This window comes from Populus alba, chromosome 6, assembly GCF_005239225.2.
Source record: "Populus alba chromosome 6, ASM523922v2, whole genome shotgun sequence".
NCBI classification, from domain to species: Eukaryota; Viridiplantae; Streptophyta; class Magnoliopsida; order Malpighiales; family Salicaceae; genus Populus; species Populus alba.
This window is the reverse complement of record NC_133289.1, coordinates 20895699-20917192: the sequence shown is the minus strand read 5'-3', so window position 1 is coordinate 20917192 and position 21494 is coordinate 20895699. Positions and strand designations below refer to the sequence as shown.

At 30.4% G+C, this 21494-nt stretch overlaps 2 protein-coding genes across 3 annotated transcripts; both read left to right on the top strand.

Moving 5' to 3' along the window:
* The first annotated feature begins 11018 nt into the window (after nucleotides 1–11018).
* Nucleotides 11019–12414, top strand: LOC118030792 (pathogen-associated molecular patterns-induced protein A70). Its single transcript, XM_035035056.2, has one exon. It carries the CDS (start codon nucleotides 11239–11241, stop codon nucleotides 12184–12186), a length of 948 nt encoding a protein of 315 aa, XP_034890947.1. The 5' UTR covers nucleotides 11019–11238; the 3' UTR covers nucleotides 12187–12414.
* Nucleotides 12415–17112: 4698 nt separating this feature from the next.
* On the top strand, nucleotides 17113–20696 carry LOC118030790 (uncharacterized). 2 transcript variants are annotated; one of them, XM_035035053.2, is made up of 7 exons: nucleotides 17115–17508; nucleotides 17610–17709; nucleotides 17810–17930; nucleotides 18235–18356; nucleotides 18478–18599; nucleotides 19961–20120; nucleotides 20499–20696. In XM_035035053.2, the coding sequence occupies exons 1-7, from the start codon at nucleotides 17349–17351 to the stop codon at nucleotides 20530–20532; spliced, it is 819 nt and encodes a 272-aa protein (XP_034890944.1). In that variant the 5' UTR covers nucleotides 17115–17348; the 3' UTR covers nucleotides 20533–20696. The 2 variants fall into 2 exon arrangements, with proteins under 2 accessions (XP_034890946.1, XP_034890944.1); XM_035035055.2 differs by lacking the exon at nucleotides 17810–17930 and having other exon boundaries at nucleotides 17113–17508; nucleotides 18267–18356.
* Nucleotides 20697–21494: the final 798 nt, after the last annotated feature.

The following is a 21494-nucleotide window of genomic DNA, read 5'->3' as shown; positions in this document are numbered from 1 at the left end:
CCATTTTTTGTTTATCTAGTTCACAGGTCGCCTGTCCTGAGCGGAAGAGAGAAGAGGTTTGATCTTGCTCTAACTAGGTGGATGAAAACAAAAAATTAATCAAAATTAATTGATTAGTTGTTCATATTAGCTTGGCCGTGACTTTTTCTTCTAATCAACTTGAAGAATGGATATAAATTTTAATCCTTTTTGTGAGATTGAGATTAAAAAGACGATGGAATTAGTTGATCTGTTGCTTGATCACGTTCCTGGATAAAAAGTTTGGGGTTTGGGTTAGAAATTCACAAGGAGCACGCCCTCTATGTCCCCAGCTCAATTAATCAACTCTGTTTAGTGCATGCACACTTCTTCGTATTGGATTGAATATAATTAAATTTAATTATAGTATTTGATTTGAATTTAATTCATAAGTTAAATTTACACCTTCAGTTCATTTTATTTTTTATATTATTCTCGTTACCTTCATCTTGTTTTTTAAAATAATTCTAAGAAAAACAAGTAAATGGCTAGAAAAAAACTGATTCTAACATTAAATTTTTTAAAAAAAAAAATTATAAATAAGAAAAATTAACTTCTAATTTATTCTTATAACATTTTTAAATATTAAATTATTTTTAAAATTCAATTCTTAACCTTCGTCAACCAAAGATTTGTTTAGGGCCCAGGTAGGAGTACCCATCCTGTCCGCAGTGAGACCCCAATCTAATCTTGAAACCTAAGCTACGTTAAGGTGAGAGGTCCTTGTTTATATTCAACTCTATTCACAGCGCCGTTACTTCTTCATTTAATTTGAATCCACGAAACTCTCTAGAAAAGAGCAAAACGTTAACGCGATTGGAACGATGGCAAGATCTCCGGTCCAGTTGTAGCAGCGGATTAGCGATTACAGCTGGAAGTCAGGCAAGTAAGCTTACTAAACGCAGCCCCGCAAGACTGTTTGACCACCGCCTAGCCTGCGCGGTGTGGTCAGCCCACCACCAGGCGGGTTGCTAGTTTCTTTAACTCCGTGCTAGGACCCCGAAAAGGAAAAACGAACAAGAATACAATTCCCGGGCTAAACTTGTTATACTTAGTATATAAAAAAAAAAAATGGCTAATCTTGTTATGCATTGTTTTCAGCCATTGTTATCATACCTCAACATTACCATGGTTTTGCCGGCCAACCCGCCCGGATTTATCGTAAAATAATGCACCATTTAAGCTAACTTGACCGGGTTGTTCAGATTAATTGTATCATACATTGATTTGTGAACTCATTTATATTTAATTGGGTTAACTTATAAAACAGTTTGAAAGAAACTTGATCACCAAATTAATCTACTAAACCGAACTAAACAGAACTAAAGGACTAATGACTTCAACTAAAGTCGTGGTCGAATAAAAGAAAGTTATTTATCAAAATAAACAAACAGCATCCCCAACATTACAAGACAAAATGACAGCTTTGGTTATCTGTAGATAAGTCCACCACCGGCAGTTGGTGGAATTGCCTTTCGTCTTTCTTTTTCCGGGAGGGGAAGAGAGCAACCATCCATTTTAGCACACGTCGTTTTGTGAATATGACACACAAAGACCCCCCCGTATCTTGTTTTTCTTCTCCTCCTAAAACCAGTTAAAAAACCGATATACGATTTTTTTGCGTATTTTGCTCTCAAGTGAAGACCCAGAGCGCCAAAAATATCGAAACTAAACAACTTATCTAAAACTAATAAACTCGAGCCCAGATTGCAGGTGGAGATATCGATCCAGCCGCGAGGAAAAGCATGCAATAAGGGACTTGTTGAGGCACCCCAAAAAAAAAAAATTAGGGCTTGCGAACAGGCGTGCCTCCCAATGAGCCAGGCTGGGTCTTTTCTCTTTCCACTTTACCTATTATCTCTCTCTTTCTTTCTTTTTTTCTTGCAATTTGGGTTTGTTGGACAGAAAAGTGTTTTTTAAAAATTATTTTTTAAATTTTTATGTGTTTATTTATTATTAAAAAAATTAATTAACAGAAAAAAATTTATAAAAAAAAAAAAATACCTTCCAATGAGCCAGGCTGGGTCTTTTCTCTCTCTCATTTTTTTTCTTGCAATCTTAATGTTTTTTCATTAATAAACAATCAGTTTCTAATCTTTCAGGGTAAATCTTTTCATCTAAGATATATATTTGAGATTGAGATAATAATTATAATTTAAAGTAATTTTTATTTAGAAATATATTAAAAATAATTTTTTTATTTTTTAAAATTCACATATCAAAATAATTTGAAAATACATAAAAAAATTAACAAAAAAAAATAAAATTTAAAGGAATATAAATTTAACCGCGTTCTCCTATACACTATAAATATAATTTTAGAAGGCATGAGTTTTTTAATATGCAAAATTATACTGTTCGTCATCTTGTATATCAGCAATTCAGCATGACGGAACTCCTCCCTTGTTTTACAAAAAAATCTACGTATATTACAAGCTCGTTTGTTTTCATATTTGAAAAGTTTTTTTATAAAAGTTTTGAAATTTTTTTATTTTTTATTTTAAATTAAATTTTAGTGTTTTTATATTATTTTAAAGTATTAATATCAAAAATAAATTTTAAAAATAAAAAAATATATTATTTTAATATATTTTAAAAAAATAATACAACATTACCAAATAACCATTGTATCAAAACTTCTTCAAATAGCCCGACATCAATGGACTACTTTAATTTTTTGTTGGAATCCACCCGTGCTCGCCCCTGCCAGGTCTGATCCAAAAAGGGCTTTGCAAGTTGAGCCACGCGTCATGCAATGTAGCTATCACATTAACTGCAACGAATCCATCGCCCGTCCTTTATAGTTTGATATCAACTGATATTTTAACGAATCTAGGCCCAAATAAATATAACCCAAGACTAAATACATGATCAAATAAAAATATTAGACCAAATACGAAATGGCCCGACATATGAACTTGGAAATAAGATCATATAACATGATAAATAAATTAAAAGGAAAGGCGTGACAACAGTGTCATTTATTGTAGCACTAGACTTAGGTTTAACGTGAATTGTAACTGTAAAATTATAATTTTGCTCCTCGTAATATAAAAACTTGGCCTGCTCGCAAAGGTATTTGAGTTTTATTATTATTTTTTGAACAATAAAAATACAAAAAATACCTTTAGAATAAAAAACACACAAGCCTGGTATATAGGGGCATTTTTTGCATTTTCAACTTCGAATTCACAGTTATGTTACTGAGATGCCCTTCAAGTAAAAAAATTAAAAATAGACAAGATTATTTTTTTTCATTTTAACATTGTTTTTTCTGTTACTAATAGGTAAGGTTAGTGGCAGATTTGTGCTTTAATATTTAATAAGTACTGAAAAAAAAAACTGGTAAAGTTATTGAAATGCACTCGAGCTAGAAAAAAATATCTTTTTTCAAGAGTTGATTTCGTCATTTTAGTCTTGGATTGTTTGTTATTGTTGGATGGGGTTAGGGCATATTTGTACTTTAATATTTAATAAATATTTAAAAAAGATTGATGTGTGTTGCGTGTGTCAGCACACGAAGAATTGGCGTGGTTTCAAATGGCGTTGCCAAATGGCCAAGCAACAACTTTCAAGGCGACATTTGAATCCTCTTAGTGACCCTTTCATATCCGACTAGCGCATGTCCTGAAACGAACCTTCAGTGTGGTAGAACGAGTCCTTTAAAATTTCAAGTTGCTTCTTAATTTGTTTTGCTTTTGGATTTATATCCTTAGACTTTTTGCAAGGTTTTATTTTTTTTAATTTCATTATTAAATCTTTGTTTTCCATCCTTATTTTTTTTTTTTTTTATTCTCATCCCTTTTGAGCAACTTTTAGTGGTTTTTAATTTCAATATTTAATCTTTTTTTATGGTGTGTTGTTTTCTCAATTTGATCCTTGTTTTTTTAGAATTACTTGTTTTTTTGTTAAAAAATTCTATTTTCGATTCCACCTTCCAATCAAAATTGTTTTATTACTCTCTAATTTATTTTTTATCTTCATTTTTCCAGTTGATGCTTTTCTTGGATTCTTTTTTATATTTATATATTTTTTAATTTCATCCTTCAATATGTAATATATTGAGGGTTGTGTTTCGTGGTTTTTTCATGTATGATGCTTCTAGTTTAATCATCCGAGTCATGAATTTAAAAAATCAATGCAGGTCATCATATTTTTGTATGGCTTATTTTTCTTTTCTGATTTCTTTGTTCGACATTATTTTTTAAAATGGTTTGTGGTTTTTTTTTAATCTTTTCATGTCGGGTCATCTCAATCTCATGGCATGAGCTATAATTTTTATGGGTTAATCATGGTTAGCTCGCTCCTTATTACTTGACTCGGGCCGGATTTTTTTGTTTATTTGTATCCAACTTTATACTTTCATATGTTTTTTTCTAGCTATATTGATTTATTTTTTAAAAAAATTATTAGTTTAATATTTAATTAAAATAAAATCAACTTAATCAATCGACATGAATATAACTTGTATCATTAGTTTTTTTTGTATTTACTTGAAACACGTTCACAGCACATAAATATCAATTTTTATAAAAATTAATAATATAGATTTATGGTGTATTTTGGACCCACGACGTAGCGCAGCCTAAGCAAAGAATTTTACTTACAAAGCCCAATTGCGTGTAAGAATTTCATGAGTGGGGTCTGTATAGATATGATTATGTGATGTGAATAATGATAAACTCTCTTTGTCAGAACCAACAAGTCAGATTCCAATTGCCTAACCTGAGTGGATGACTTAAGGCACAAACCAGAGTCATTACCTAATGTAAACAGACAGGTTCGAGGTCCTTCCAAGTAGATAGAAAAACAAGATCCAGTTAACGAGTCTGGAAAGGAACTGCACATTACAACAACTTGGATAAGCTCACATTAGTCTTGATCGGAGGAGAGAGTAGAGGTGACTTTATTATTATTATTATTATTATAAATATCCGAATTAATTTGTGTGTAACTCGACTAATTTCACGAGTCTTAAAATTAATAACCATATAAGTTTTTAATAGCCCCGAGATTTATAAGAATCGAACTGGTAATCTACAAAAAACAAATTTAATACCTAATCAGTTGAACAAGTATAATTATACATGACAAAAAAAATATCTAAATTTCTTCGCATATGGCATGTTTGGGTTTTTTTGTTCTTTCAAAATAGCAAAAACAAAGAGAAAGAAATAACACATTTCAAAACTTAATTTAAAAAATAATATAGTTTAAAGAATTATAAGTGGCATTTATAATTTACAAGTCGCATGTGACACAAGCACCCTCGTAAATTATTAAATGAGCTTATATAAATTATAACGAGGAGAAAACAAAACACGAAAAAAAAAATGTTGGAGACGTATCAAAATTTTAATTGCAACATTATTGATACTATAAAAAAAATATTAATGTAATGAATCAAACAACATCAAAAAAATCATCAACAATGCTAAATCATACCTGTCATTTAAAAAATCAAAGATTGTAGTGGTTTATTATTGATTATTTTTTATATATTGTTTTAAATTTATTTTGTTATGATATTTTATTAATATATTATTATGAATTTTGATGTGATTTAAAAAAACAAATTTCTTTCATTTTCTCTCTCTTTACAATAACTCGTTTAAAAAGTAGTTTGTAACACACACGGCTCGTAGATACCATAGACTACTCGCTAAGCAACGCTATTTCTCAATTATAACGGTGTTAGTTTTGTTTTTTACTGTGCTTTCTTTGAAAAAAGACAGACAATCGCATCTTCGTAACACTATGCCCTTTACTGGCCCTATTAATTATTGTGCCTTGTTTATTTGCTGGTGGGACACAGAAGGGTGTGGTGCTCATGGAGGTATATCCTCAGCCGTTAAATGCTGCCCAATCAAGGGAAGTTTGAAATAGTGCTCAGGTTATTTTTTAAAGTTTTTTAATTTAAAAATATATTAAAATAATATTTTTTATTTTGTAGAATTATTTTAATATCACCACTTAAAAAATAATTTAAAATCACTAAATTTCTTTTGTTCTTTCTTTTTTTGTTCTTTAGACTTTAATGTTTTATAAATAAAAAAAAACAAGTATCATTAACAAAAAAAAAAAGATTAAAAATTTGAATTGAATTGCTAGTATTCTCATCATCATATTCATTAAAAAAGTTTGTTGCATATAGCATTATCATTTTTAAATGTATTTTTCACTAAGACATATTATTTTTGAAGATTACTTCTATTATTAGTAAGTAAAAAAGTTAAAAAACTGATTAAAAAAAAAAACTTGAAAAAACAGAACCGTGAAAAAAAACCGGTTAGAATTTTTTAAAAAATCGACCGGTTTGACTTTATAAAACTGGAAAAAAAAAAACCAGAAAAAACCGAGCCAGAACCAAGCCAAACCAAAAAACTGTAAAAAACTGAGTCAAATTGATTTGAACTGGTTTTTATTATAAAAAAAACTGAACCGAAATCGGTCGGTTAGAACCGATTTTGATTTTTTTTTAAAATAATTTTAATTTAATTTTTTTTTTATATAAAAATAAAATCAAACAAAAAATCATTACCCCTAACTTTTACTAAAATATACCCATATTAGAAAATAAAAAATTGATAAAATACTTCAGTGACACAATTAAAAAAAAGTTTGTGTACCCAAAAAAAAGAGGCTTTCTATGCACTACATTGAGATAAAATGAAAACTAGCGTATCTCTAATGGATTAAGGTTAAAGGACACGTCATTAGATAATGGAGCAATCAACAAAAAGTAGATGGATGAACTTGATTGTAAGCTTTGAGAGAGTTGGTGTACTCGAACAAAGAAACATTGAAATCCATGTACTCGATTGATGAAAATTATAAAGTTAGTGTACTACTAGTGTAATTATTAATTTACTTTCATGTAATGATCGTGCAAGAGAGTAAAGTTAACACATCATTTGATTGGTCTGGAAAAAAGGTTCGATAATGGTGATATTAGTACCGTGTGAGAATATACTAGAAAGATATTTTTAAAATTTTGTTTTGATATTAATATTAAAAATATTAATTTAGATAAAAAAATAATAATTTTTTAAAAAATATTTTTTCATCAGGCTAATGATGAAGATTACGGAATAGCTGGCAGATGGTGTGGTTCACAGACTCTTTGCTTAGCGAACGAAGAAGTTAAGTCATTATCCATCAAGGAAGTAAATAATTGACTTTTAGTGTTAATTGGATTAGATTTAACTACTCAGCGATATTTATGAACAGTTGTTAATGATAGCACAGAAGCGTAATTAGTGGACCAAGCCAGATTTTTTGAAAACAAGAACGGAGAGTGGGTCTTTGACAGCCGTGCCCTTATAGGCAGTATTGCCCGCGTTTTATCATGGGACGGTAAACTTTCTTTTCAACATGGAAAAAAATATTAAAAAAAATAAATCCAAAATCAGAGCCACCCAAGCCTTTGGTAATTAAAATAAAAAAATATAACATCAAAAAATAAAAATAAATCAGCACAAGTCTATCCAGATATAAAAAATGTAATGATAAATAATAAAATTATATATATATAAAAACTCGATTAATATAGATTAACTCACAAACTCCATAATAATGGATATAAGATTGGAATAATCCTGTAGAAAAAAATAAATAAATAAAACCACATTAAAGGGAAGGAAAAAAAACACAAAGATCAAACTTCAATAAATCAATTGATAAATAATAAAATTAATGTAAATAAATTTAATAATGATAAAAAAAAACCTAACTTGCATTAATATTTGAAAGCGGTGGATCATAAATCTGAGACTAGCACTATAGAAGTCAGAACGAAAAAAAAAAAAACGAAACTCTAAAAATTAATTAAAAGAAGGGGAAAAGATGAAGCAAATCTCCTTGACTTGATCAAAATTTTAAAACTTACAACCCGTAAAATCTTGGATCCGGGTTAAATAAAGAAGCTTGATTCTCAACTAATTTAATATTGAATAATAAAATCATGAAAAAACATATTAATTTTATAAACTTGCAAAAAAAAAGATAGCAATAAAAAAAATTAGAAAAAAAAACTATGGATGATGAAATTATATAAAAAAAAATCTAAAAAGTGATCCCAATCAAGACAAATAGCAATTAAAAAAATGAGACCAAATTTAAAATATAGAAAAAAATAAAAGATGATGAAATTGAAAAATATTATGTAATTTTATGATGAAAATGTGTTTTAATTTTTTTTTATATGACTCGGGGCATAGACATGACCGAGAAAAAAAATTAATACATGGACAAACAAAAAAAAGTGGAAAAACACCAAAATACACGTTAAAAGATCATATAGAACACAAATAAACTAAAAAATAAGAAGAATACAAAAAACATAGCCCAATCATTAATGATGTGAAATGTTAAATGATAAAACTGTAAAAAAAAAAAAAAAAACAGGCGAACCTTCTAAATATAAGCAAAGATCTCAAACTCGTAGTTCATTAAACCATAGATTACAATTGAATCAAGAAGCTCAATTATTAGCTAGTTTAGTATTAATTATCTAAAGTAAACCCAACAAATAGCAACAATTAAAAAAATTCAAGAAAACCCGATTTATTTTAAAAATCAATGAAAAATCCTAGTAAAACCAAAAAATAAAAATAGTTTAAAAAATTCATCTTAAATTAAAGAAAAAACAGTAAAAAATGAGAAATAATTCACAAGAAAAAAAATAAAGGGGATAAAATAGAAAAAGAAGTTGATTATAAACTAATTTTAAAATATCAATTTAAAAAACTTATTCAAGCATGGTCGTTGTGCCAAACCATGGTAATTAGTGGAAAACATGTTGCCTCATTGGATCGGGGCATTGAGATCTTTTATACGCCACCCCATAAGGAGGTTTTAGTTACCAGATGATCTCACAAATATGTGATAACAAGTTTTTTAAAAATATATTTAATATATCTCAATTACAAAAAAAAAAAAACAACAACTCGTGAGCAACATTTAAATCTACAATAACATTAACATAGATTAACAAAAAAAAAACCTTTCTAATAGAGTTAAATTGATTTAATTTTTAAGGGCGTCGACATAATTACACTAATTTAAATTAATATATATATAACGTCCCCAAGTAACATGCATTGTATTTTTTTATGGGATTAAGTTTTTATTTTTACAGGGCAAAAAAACAAAATGACCAATTTATCCTCGTACAGTATGTAAAGGACTGTTATGTCACGATGAAAAGACTATATTACCCTCAATGCCTAGTTGAAAGGCCTTTTTAGAGAGCAATGATCTTGTCAAATCACTATTCCAATGAATAATAATTTGCGTCTTGAATTGCAGTAACTTTCCCCTCACTTTTAGTGTTTTTTTGTTTTTCAACCTTGTTATTAGATACCAAGAGAACAAAGAAAAAAAAAATGTATTTGAATGAAAAGATAGGGATAAATACATAATAAATGTATTCCTATAATAATTTAGAAGTGTTTTCTTTACTTACAAAATAGAAGATATAGATATGATATGTCTCCATGAAAAACAATTATTATTTTTTACATATAGATTATAATTGTAAAAAAATATTTAATTTTAAACTTGCCAAATTAAGACATGCAATGATAAAAGTTATCATTATCATGTTTTCAAAATTGACTCGAGGGTTAGGTTAGGTCATGAGTCGAAGGGTTAACCCTATTATTATTTTTTGCTGAAAAAGAGATAAAAACAACACTGTTTTGACCATATAAAAAAAAAAACAAATCAAACACCTTTTCTACTTGAGTTGTATCCTTGGTTGACCGGATCGCGGGAACAACCAATATTTTTGATCGAGCCAAACTAATTCAATAATCTCTATAGTTTTTTTTTTTTTTAAATTTGGACTGGTTAAAGCACGAAGTTGTTTAAGTCTCGGGGTAACCTGTCAAGCCGATTCATGTTTTATATGCAGGGTTATTAAATTGTTATTAATTTCAATACTTATTGTAAATTAAAGTTAAAAAAATAACATTTAATTGTTTTTTAAAATATATAAGTTTGAAGGTAATACATGTTAAATGTTAAATATAGTTTTTTATATTTTATCTTGTTTTGTATATCACAAATCAAACAAAATATAAAAACAATTATTTTATATTATACACCGCTAATAAATACAATTTTATCTTCATCTTTTGTTTTGTCATGTCTTCCTTGTTCTTATAATGTTCATCTTTTCTGCTAACCAAATTATATCTTAGTTCTTCTTACTTGGACTAAAGTTGATGGCACTGACATAGATGCGTGCCTTTTAAGAAAAAAATTATAGTGTCTTTGAAGTATCTATTGACCTAATACTTAGTTATTATTTTAGTTTATTTTAAAGAAAGAGAAAAAAATAAAATTTATAACCCATAAAAAATAATAAAAATATTTATATCTAGAATTTATGTTTTTTATATCTATATATATTTTCCAAAATGAACCTAAAAAGTAAATAATTGAATTAAATTAAAAATGTTTACCTAATGACAGCTTGCTGGCACGAATTGAGGTAAGGGTGGCTTCATTTTTTTCTACTTGGATAATTATGTTTTTTCCAACGACATCATCTAGATTGAATCGTTTTCTTCTGACAGCAAGCAAGGACTTTTCTCTAAATTTTATAAGAGTTTCTTCTGTAATTTACTGGTTTTTCTTGAAATTAAGGAGACCATGAAGTATATATTTGCTATTATGATTACAGTTTTAAAAAAATAAAATTTAAAAAAGTTATGAATAGCAGATTTTTTTAATTAAAGTTTTATTTTTTTATTAAGATACATATAAAACTATAATACATATTAATTAACTTAATACATTTAAAATTACAATTAAAATCGCATACCAAACTGGCATAAAATATAACTTCATATTTTAAATTATTTTAAAAAATATCAAAACAATACATTTTATATATATATAAAAAAACAAACGCAGCGTCGGCATATAAATCCAGCTGCAGGTTTTCGCTCCTTGGTCTTCGATTTTTGCCTGTCTCCCTCACTTGCCCTTCAAACAACCACAGCCTCACATCCACGTCCTGAAGCGTGTCCCTCGAGATTCTATAAAATTAAAAAAATCATTTCTTTTTCTCAAGCCTCCAAAATATAAGCAGACAAAATTCTAGTGTATTCATTATATTTGTGCTCAAACTTTACTCGCTCTCCCATTGTTTGTTTCTCTTCTACAATCAACAAACACCATCTTCATCTTCAACAATCCCAGCCAAAAATCATGCTTGCAGAATCCATATCAATCTGGGCTTCTATGAATAGTTGGTTAACCCCAGCTGTTTTCTTTGTTCTTCTCAATCTAATGATTGGCACCATTTTTGTATCTTCAAGACTAGCCACCCAGAAACCTGGTGACCAACGTCAAGAACAAGAAAAACATGTTCAAGCACAGTATGGTCATGGTTACCAGCTTACTAGATCTCCTTCTGCACTACAAAGACTCAAATCTATCAGCTTATATAGCTATAGATCGCAAGAACCTGCAACCGTGAATTTCGAAAAACATCAAGACTCTGACCAACGTTTCACTTTTCATCAACAAACCTCTCAACAAGATTATCAATACCATGAAAATCAAAACCAGCCAACTATTTCTAGTTCACCTTCGATTTTGCAAAAAATCAAGTCCATCAACCTTTACAGTTACTTATCTCAAGAATCACTTAATCCCACCAGTACCAAAACCCACGAAAACCAAGAAAGCACGCCAACCCATTTCACTTCTCAACAAATTTATAGCCAAATACAAGAACATGATGAACGGCTCCGAGAACAAGAAGATGAGGAAAACTTTCACGATGAAGAAAACGAGCAAATCCAAGGCCAAGAACAGACTTTTGATGAGATACACAGCAAGGTACAGGGAAGTAAACTGAGCAAATCCATTTCAGATACAAAACCAACTTCCGGTGAAGTACCCAAAAAGCTGCCAAAGAAAATGAGGAAATCTGCAAGCGCAAAATCTGCCTTTTCTCATTTTGAAGAGGATGACATCGTTGAATCTCGCAGGCCAGCTACTGTGAAAGAAGGGAAGACCACCACTGAGGTTGGTGACACTGAAGTGGATGCTAAAGCTGATGATTTTATATACAAGTTTAAGCAGCAGCTGAAGTTGCAGAGGGTGGATTCTATTATAAGGTACAAAGACATGATTACCGGAGGGAGTTGAAAGTAAATTTGGTTTTTCTCCCGGGGCTGTTTTTAATTTTTTCTTTTCTGGGAACTTTGTTGAAAATTAAGAACTTCATGGGTGGTAGATCTCCTCCACTTGAAATTTACTTGCTTAATTAGTTAGTATTTCTGTTTGCTGACCTATCTATCCACAATATGGTCCCATATTTATTAATTTCATGCATTCAAGTACTACATGGTAATGTGAATGGTGTTGCTACTGAAATCCCATTGATTTTCATCTCTCTCTCTCTCTCTCTCTCTCTCTCTCTATATATATATATATATATATATATATATATATATATATATATATATAGCAATTTGGTACTTACCATCTTGATTGATTCCTGGGTACAGGCCATGTTTTAAATTTTGCTTTTCAAGGTTTTGTTTCCAGTCAGGGAAAGAAGGTTGCCAGGCTGGGAAGGTTAAAAGGAGTGGTTGCGCTGATATATATATTTTTAAATATATTAAAATAATTTTTTTTTTTGATATTTTAAAAATATAAACAATTATTTTAAATAAAAACAATTAATTTTTTAAAAACACCGTTTGCATTATGCAATTTCAAAATGATCAATGATTGGAGCCCATTCGCGGAAGATCGGAGCCCCGGTTGCGGTGGCACTGTGGCAGGGAGGTTGTGTCTTTTTAGGTGGGTTTTTACTTTTTAGGATTATATTAATATTTGTTTTTTTTATTTGAGAATATATTAAAATAATATATATTTTTTAAAATATAAAAATTAATTTTTTAAAAACGCCGATTAGAAAGCTCGGAGCCCCAGTTGCGGTGGAACTGTAGCAGGGAGCTTGGGCCTTTTATTGTATTTTGACCTATTTGCCCGAAGATATTTCGTTGATATCAACAGTAAAGCTGTGGGCAGTCTGGTCCAAGCAGTTTTGTGTCCCCACATGTTGCTTATCCTTGCATGAAGGTAAAGTGCTTGACTGCTGTCTGGTCGTGAATTCACATGGGGGATTTTTTATTATGGTATTCCCAGGGGTGTTTAAAAAAACTGAGAAAATTAAAGAAAAATTAACTAAAAAATTTAAATAGAGATAGAAAATCAATTAAATTAATTTTTTAAATCATAAAATATTACTGGTGTAGTTTTGATTTTAAAATAGAAACCAATAAACTAAACCGAGCCAATCAAAAAACAAGAAGAATATAAATACTGTAATTAACTTATCGATAACATAATTAATGATACAACATACCATCACCCTCTACTCTCGTCTCAAAACTCAAAAGCTAAGCCATCCCACCCATGAATAAAAATCTACATCTCCAAAGCTTATTTTCTCCATCTCTTTTGTGCAAGCAAACAAAAACTTATATCTCCATTCCCTTGGCTTCTTTTTTTATTTCTATGCAAGCTATCAGCAAGATCTGGTTTGTCTTATTGTCAAGTAGGTAACTTCGATAGCAAAAACACTAATGGTAATTTTAAACGTGCAACTTTAAATTAGTGATATCGTGAGAAGTGTGATTATAACCAGTGCCCCTAAAAAAAAGCTAGCCTCTTCAATCTAGTTTGTTATTTTTTTTTATTTTGTAAATTTCTTTACCAACATATATTCTTATCAATCGGATAAAACTTTTAGGGCTTTGCTATATTTGTAGGATTTAAACAACAAGATTCTGGTTAAACAGAAAAAAACTCATATGATAGGATTAGATTTCTTAGTTTTATGGTAAAAAACTGAATTTCATCAAACCGGTTTAATTTGAATCGGTTTTCAATCCGGTTTATTTTATTTTTTTAAAAAATTTAAGTTACTCATTTTGGTTAGTTTTTGTAGTTCAAACCAAACCGAACTGTGAATAATTCTACATGGGACTATGGTATCAACGTTTATATTTACTGTGCATGTCACTTATAATCAGATGACACTTGCATCAACAGTAAAGTAGTTGTAAGCATGCTAAGGCTTATTTGCATAGGAATTTTAATAAATTTTGTTATTTTTATTTTTTTTTTTTTTTTGAATATTTTTTTTAATAATGTTAAAACTAAATTTAGAAAAATAAAAAAATATTATTTTAATATATTTTAAAAATTATTTATAAAAGCAAATTCAATCACATTCTTAAATTTTTAAATACGCTCGTTGGATATCATGTTTTTAAACTGAAATATATTTTTTAACAATCAATTTCAAATGCAAAAATAAACGATGGAGACGGAGAATCTTGGAGATTGAATGGGACTGCAACCATCAATATTGATTGTAGAATCTTAGGAGGTGAAGGTGAGATCAATATCATCAATATTTATGGTGCTTCACCATATTTGAGCACCGGCACGCCATAAATATCAAGGCAAGGGATGCCGCGTTGCCTTGCCGTATCTTCTTAGACCCAGCCTTGATGATGATGGCCGTGGGGCTGAACTGTTTGCTTTGTTCTTGGTGGGCAAATATCGAAAGCTCAGCCGGTGAATTTAGAGGCACCGTCGTCAAGAATTGGGTGTGAATGTGCTAGAATGCCGTGTTAATTTCATCGTTGATGATCTGTAAAGGGATATGCTCTAGTTGTGGCGGAAGCAAGACCAGGCATGGAGCATGTGGCTGGTGGTCGGAAATGGTGGGGGAGATGCCTGACTTGTCTCCACAAACTACTTACCCTTTCATTACAGTCATTGGATCTTGTTAGAAAGCTGCCACAACATTCAAGCCAGACGACACTCTTGCTATAAAAAGCCGGTTGACCTGCGTTGATCTAGAAACTTAAAACTTGAAATATAATTTAAAATGAGTTTTTCATTATTTAATTGGAATTAACTAGCTCAAATCTAATTAGATCATTTAATAGTAAATCTATAACAGATATTAAGATATTTGGAGTATCTAGTTCAAAATTAAATAATGTATAAAAATCATATAATTATTAAATAAATTAAGATGAAAGACAAACCAGAACTTTTTAATTTAGTCACCGGTACGATTACAAGTATGTTATCAAAGTATTATAGTACAAAGATTATTAAATCATTCATAATATTGTTGTATTAAAATAAGTTGCTGATGATTAAACCAAGACATAATCAGTTCGTCTTTTGGAGACGACATGCATCGTCTACATCATATTGTTTAATGCAGCAAATCAATATTATGCTACAAGCCATCTTAGAGATACAATAACATAGGCTATATTTGCCATAACTTTATAAAATGGCACCACTTATAAAGCTCTCATACTGTGCTTTTACTGTGCTAGAAGATCATGCATGATATAAGATTAAAATAGACCATGTTGTAAATATAACTATTCTAATATATCAAATCATCAAATGCGAGGATCATAGCATATAGAGATGTAGGTTTTACCAGCCATTTAAATCACTATTAAAACTTGTCATGTTTGGTCATGAAACATGGAGGTGCCATTGTGCCAAAATTATGGATATTTATAACTCTGAATGTTGTAGCTCAACTAGTCAGGTCCAAGTTTGTTTTTCTAGATCACCAGTTTGAGTCTTATAAATTTCAGGATCACTAGAGGCTTATACAACTGTTAACTTTAAAACTCATGGGATTAGTCGAGGTGTTCATAAATTGACCCGGACACCCATATTAATAATAATAAAAAAATAGATATTTATTGGTTAATAGGTTGAGACACATACATGAAAAACCCGAAATAATTATTGATGAATATGGTAATAGAAAAATATCACAAAAAACATAAAATTTAACATGATTTGATAATATGCTTACTTCCATGAGAGTAAAGAGCATCTACTTTTTATTATGTTAAAATAAAATTACATAGTACATATTTACAATAAATGCGTATTTAGTAGTGTTGTTGCGATTGCTTTTCAAATAACTTTTCGTGCTAAAATACATGTCAATAATTTTTTTTATTTTTTTAAAAATCATTTTTAACACCAACACATCGAAATGATTTGATTACAGTAAAAACATATTAATTTGAAGTTAATAAAAAAAAATTTAATTTTTTTTTTAAATATTTTTGAAACACAGAAACAAACATACCAAAACTACTTAAAAAAATTTGATTATAAAAAAAAATATTTATACTTTTTTTTAATATTCCTTTATAGTGTCCCTGATAACAAAACATAAAATAAATCCTGAAGATCTAAATGTTATCATTTCGTTTCACTCCAACATTTACCCCCCCCCCACCAAAAAAAAAAAAAAAAAAGGTTTTCCCCTCCTTCCTCTCTTTCTTTGGTGACACGCTTCTCTTCCATCGGAGTTGTCGTTTTTGGTATAATATCAAGTCATGTGCATGACTTGTCATAATAATTTGGACGGGAAAGGCGAGCAAAATGATATATTAAAAACTTAAGAGTTTTATAAAAATAAGATTTGCTCAGTTAAGAACATAAGAAGGCCATTTTTCATATCTTTTTCATGTTTTTTATACTAATTTCCCATAGAAATCAATATAACATATATTATATATAATTACATCAAATTTAGTTTACTTCACCTGGATTTTTTTTTTAAACTTATGACTCAACTAGGTATTGTTTAGATCAAGTTAATCAGCATATTAATAGATATAATTGACATGAGTGTAAAATAAACTAAAACTTTTCATCGTTAATATAGTAATGATAGTTTCAATTATAAGCATTATTAACTCAATCTAACGTTATATAATAAATTAATTCTACAATTTATTCAAGAATAAATTTAGCTATTAACCTTAATTATAAAAATAATCCAACACCCTTACCATTAAAATGAGAAAAAAAAAATCACATTCTTTTTGTGAAGGACCATATTTCTTTATGGACTTATTCGTGGGCTGATTACTGGGTCTATTTTCTTAAAGAAGCCTATCAAGCTTCAAAACGGGACTGATCAAAAAAATAAAAATAAAAATAAAAAAATCATTGATTAACTTCAAGCGACGAGTCGCTATCCCGTAGATAAAGTACGAACAACTGCCGAACAAATAGCTGTAGATGTCAAAAACTACAAGCCGTCTAAAATTCCAAGGCAAAAACGTCAAAAACAATATCATTTTGTCTGCTGCTGCTGCTGATACTCTTATCTCAATTCCCCCGAATGTTGTTAGTGAAAGAAATCTGAAGACACTGTTATGAAACAGATACGTATCTTTTGAAAGAGAAAGAAATAAAAAAAAAAGGAGAGAACTTTAGAGAAAAAGATGGTGTGGATGGTAAATAAGCAGGTACAAATAGGGAAAGGGAAGAGATATCACTTATGGCTAGGGGCATTATTATGCTGGCTTTGTTTCATGGTAGTCACTCCTAAAATCACTTTATCTCACAAACCTCTCCAGTTTGCTGACATGAGAAATTTCCTTGGTATGTTTGATTTTTCTTTGTAAAGTTCGTATCTTTTTAATCTCTTTTGATCATTTACTTGATTTTACTATCTGGGTTTGATTGTGTTTTTTTGGGTGCAGGAGTGCCTAATACTTTGAACGTGATCACCAATTTCCCTTTTTTGCTTGTTGGTGTTGTGGGGTTTGTGCTTTCTCTTCAAGGATGCTTTTTCAACATAAGGTAATTTAGTATTAACTATTGTTGGTGTGTGTGAGAGGGGGATTTCTTTGAGTTTTTTTTTTTTTTTTTTTTATGAGATTGTTGTGGTTTGTCGCTACAGTTTGAAAGGAGAGGTTTGGGGCTGGGCACTATTTTATGGTGGAATAGTGGGTTTGGCTTTTGGTTCTGCTTACTATCATCTCAAGCCTGATGACAGTAGAGTAATGTGGGACACCATACCGGTTAGCATTGCTATTTTGCTTCACAATTCTCTTTGTTTTCTTGCCATTTTTTCTCTGTTTTTGTGGTAAAAAATGTATGAAAGGAAAGTGAATTAGCGTACATCACTTTTCTTTAACCGCCACCGGACTTGGGTAAAGCAGCCCCGTGGTGCACTTGCCGGAAACTCCTTGCCGAGGGCCTGTGCACCCCAGGATTAGTTGGGCCTTGGCGTGTTTATCAGCACTTTCTTTTATCACCACTATCTTTTTGCTTGCACGACGTGTTTTTGTTAATCAATTTCTTAATGTGCATTGCTAAATGCAGATGATGATAGCATATTCTTCACTTTTCTCTAGTTTCATGGCAGAGAGAGTGGGGCAAAGGGCTGGATTGAGTTGCTTGTTTGGATTACTATTTGCTGTTTTGTTTAGCACAGCTTATGCAAGGTTGGTTTCTACTTCCTGGTTTCAATGCTGAACCAGTTGTTTAGTTGATTGTATCTCTTATGTCAAGGAATATCTATAGCTTTCTGCTGAATATGAGTTGCTACTTGCTAGTTGGTTGCAGAACATTTAATGATCTTCGATTGTGCATGATGTTCCAGTTGATTCCATGCGTAGCTATACCGGCCATGACTTTTTTATACCCACCCAAATACACGCATTCAAGATATTGGCTTTGGGCAGCAGGTATCTGATGCTCTATCTGATTCTCTTTTAATTGTTATTCTTCTGTGTATTTCATTACAAAATGCCTCTATTTCATGATTTTTGTACAAATAGAGTGAAGTGAAATATTGGTAATTGAGCTACTCAATGGATCTATGCAACACATTTATGTGCCACTGTATTGATTCAAAAGACAAAACCATTTCATAATTTTGTTGTAAATTGAGTGAAGTGAGAGATTGGTAGCTGAGCAATTCAATGAAGCTATAAGAATATTCATATAATAAAGATACGTTTTTTTGTGATCAGTAATAAACAAATAATATAATTTAAAACTGAATTTTACCAACATTAAAACAACAACAACAACAACAACATATACTGCAACCCAGATTGTGGGTGATTTATGTCAAATGAAATCAACTTGCTCTCGCCTTCTCAAATTATCTCCCTGTGCCCACATCTTCAAGTTTGAAGTGTTGATAAAAAGATCTGGTTATGGCAGAACAAATTTTATGAACTTATCCTCCCATGCCATGTTCTCAACTAATATCTCGTTACGTTCCCTAGCATGCTTTTCTTAGTACATCTCTGTGTGAACTTCTGTTGAAAACAATTTGGTAGTCAATCACCGTCATTTTAACTTCTTATGTTGACCTTTTATTTTCACATTGCTATGTGTTTGGTTAATATTACTTTCAAATGCATGTAGAATATCATTCTCATATCCCTAGAGTGTATTTAGGAAAAAGAAAAGGCCAAAAAGCAATGCAATTTGATCTGCAGTAGTAATTAGCCTTGTTATAAACGAGAGTTATGGATATAACATGTAGGGTATATTCACTTGGCTCAAGTTTAGCTGCTTTAGGTGCTAGCTGTTTGATTGAATTAAGCTTAAGTTAGATTTGTTGGATATTTGCTTGATGCTTGAATTTCATCTTTTTAATGGTTTATGGGTAGTTATCTCTCACTCATATGCATAGTTTTGACCTTTGTAAAAACATCACTTGTGCAAAATTTGCTTATTCAATAAGAAAAGCTATTTGTGGAAGATAAATGAGATATTCAGTACTACCTGAAGATTTTTCTCTATTGTTTATGATGAGAAGTGATAGGATAGGCAAGAGTATTTGGATATGCTCCCTTCTAAACAAAACTGTTAGTAAAAGAGCTGCAAACATTTAATTGTATATTCCTTTTTTCAGTTTAGTATTCTGCTTCTTGCACCCCTGTTTTTTCTGTTGATGATTTTTTCCTTGAATGCCTTTTAGTTGTAATAAATAATGCATACTTGGACGAACTCCGTATAGTTGTGGGTTCTGGTAGTTTTTTTTTTAATTTCATGCTCATCTATTTCTAAATCTTAACACCTCGGCCTACAGGTGTTTGCCTTTTAGCCAAGTTTGAAGATGCTCTTGACAAGAAAATATACAATGCAAATCGGTACCTTATCAGCGGTCACTCCTTGGAGCACTTGTGCTCGGCAGCAATTCCTGTTTTGTTCGCAATTATGCTCATACACAGAACCATTAGATGTCAAAGGTATGTAAACTCTGCAACTTAATGAATTAGATAAGCTGAAGTCATCTTGCTGTCACGTGGAATTTGCAAAGGAGTCTTATTAGTGGTACATAAGGCCATTTCTTTTGCATCATCAAAGATGGCTGAGGTGCACTTTTGCGCCACGAATATTGTCTTGCTTCATAAAACCATTTTGTATGGCCATGTGTAATTGTTACTTCGTTTTCTGTCATGGCAATGGCCTTGTCCCCGTTTATTCTGTGTAGATGGTCCTCTCTTCACATATGATCTCAACTGCCTCGAGTTGTTGTGTTTCCAGTCCATTTGTTTTGTTTTGTTTTAGATCTTTTTGCCAATAAAAAGTTAAATATGCTCTAACATGTTCCTGGCTAATAACAGATTAGGTGATTTGAAAGAGCGCCCGCGTCCTTGAAGAAAATGGGGTGAAGACTTTCATTTCTGGTGCTGCTGCCAACAGGTGCCTAAGCAAACCAGTGTAGGAAGAACATTAAAATGTAGAAACCGATCTACATGAAATCTTTTCCCCGATGTTGTTTTCAATGTGCAAGATATATCTTCATTCTGAGTTCTCACACATTTCTATCGCCCCTCCATTCCAACCTTTAATCTTCAATTTGCCTGGCAGAAAGCAGTAGAAATAAAGTTCATATCACCAACAATGCCCCCTTGCATCAACTTGATTCTGTTCTTCGACATGAACTGCACTCCTCCACCCAGTAGTATTTTCATTGGCGAGAGCCTGGTAACATAATGGCAGTTGCAGTAGAAAAAGACAGTAGAGGTTCTCATATAGCTGCATTTCAAGCACAGCTCATAATTCAGATACAAGGTTGATGTGGCCTTCATTCTTTGTAGGCCTTAAACCAGTTAATTCATGCTCTATGCTGTTGACCCATAATTTTTTGAAAGTAACTTTTTTAAAAAAATATTTATATATTAAATTGATAGGGATTAATTTATTAAATTTGTGACTCAAGTTATGGACTCTAATGTATTTTCTAATATATATATTATATATATATATATATATATATATATATTTAGTTATATGATAAATAAATATGAATATCTATTTAAAATCAAAGAAGATAAAATTAACAAAAATCCAATATTAAAGCTAGCACATGTAGAAACAGAATGAAATTAATAGCAATGGGGCAAAGTTTTTTGTCTTATTAATATGAATGTAAGAGTTAATATAATATATATATATATATATATATATATATATATATATATATATATATATATATATATAATTGCTTGAAACTACTTAATTAGTCATTATAGTATAAAAATTAATCAAATGATGCCTTAATTAGTCTCTGGCTCATACATTTTATGTTGTTAATATATTTATTAATACATTTTAAC

Bases quoted from the DNA above. Each gene is read 5' to 3' on its own strand.
- LOC118030792 (XM_035035056.2), top strand. From the start codon at position 11,239: ATGCTTGCAGAATCCATATCAATCTGGGCTTCTATGAATAGTTGGTTA.
- LOC118030790 (XM_035035053.2), top strand. From the start codon at position 17,349: ATGGTGTGGATGGTAAATAAGCAGGTACAAATAGGGAAAGGGAAGAGA. The intron at 17,509-17,609 runs GTATGTTTGATT...TTTTGGGTGCAG, and splicing joins TGACATGAGAAATTTCCTTG to GAGTGCCTAATACTTTGAAC. The intron at 17,710-17,809 runs GTAATTTAGTAT...TTGTCGCTACAG, and splicing joins GGATGCTTTTTCAACATAAG to TTTGAAAGGAGAGGTTTGGG.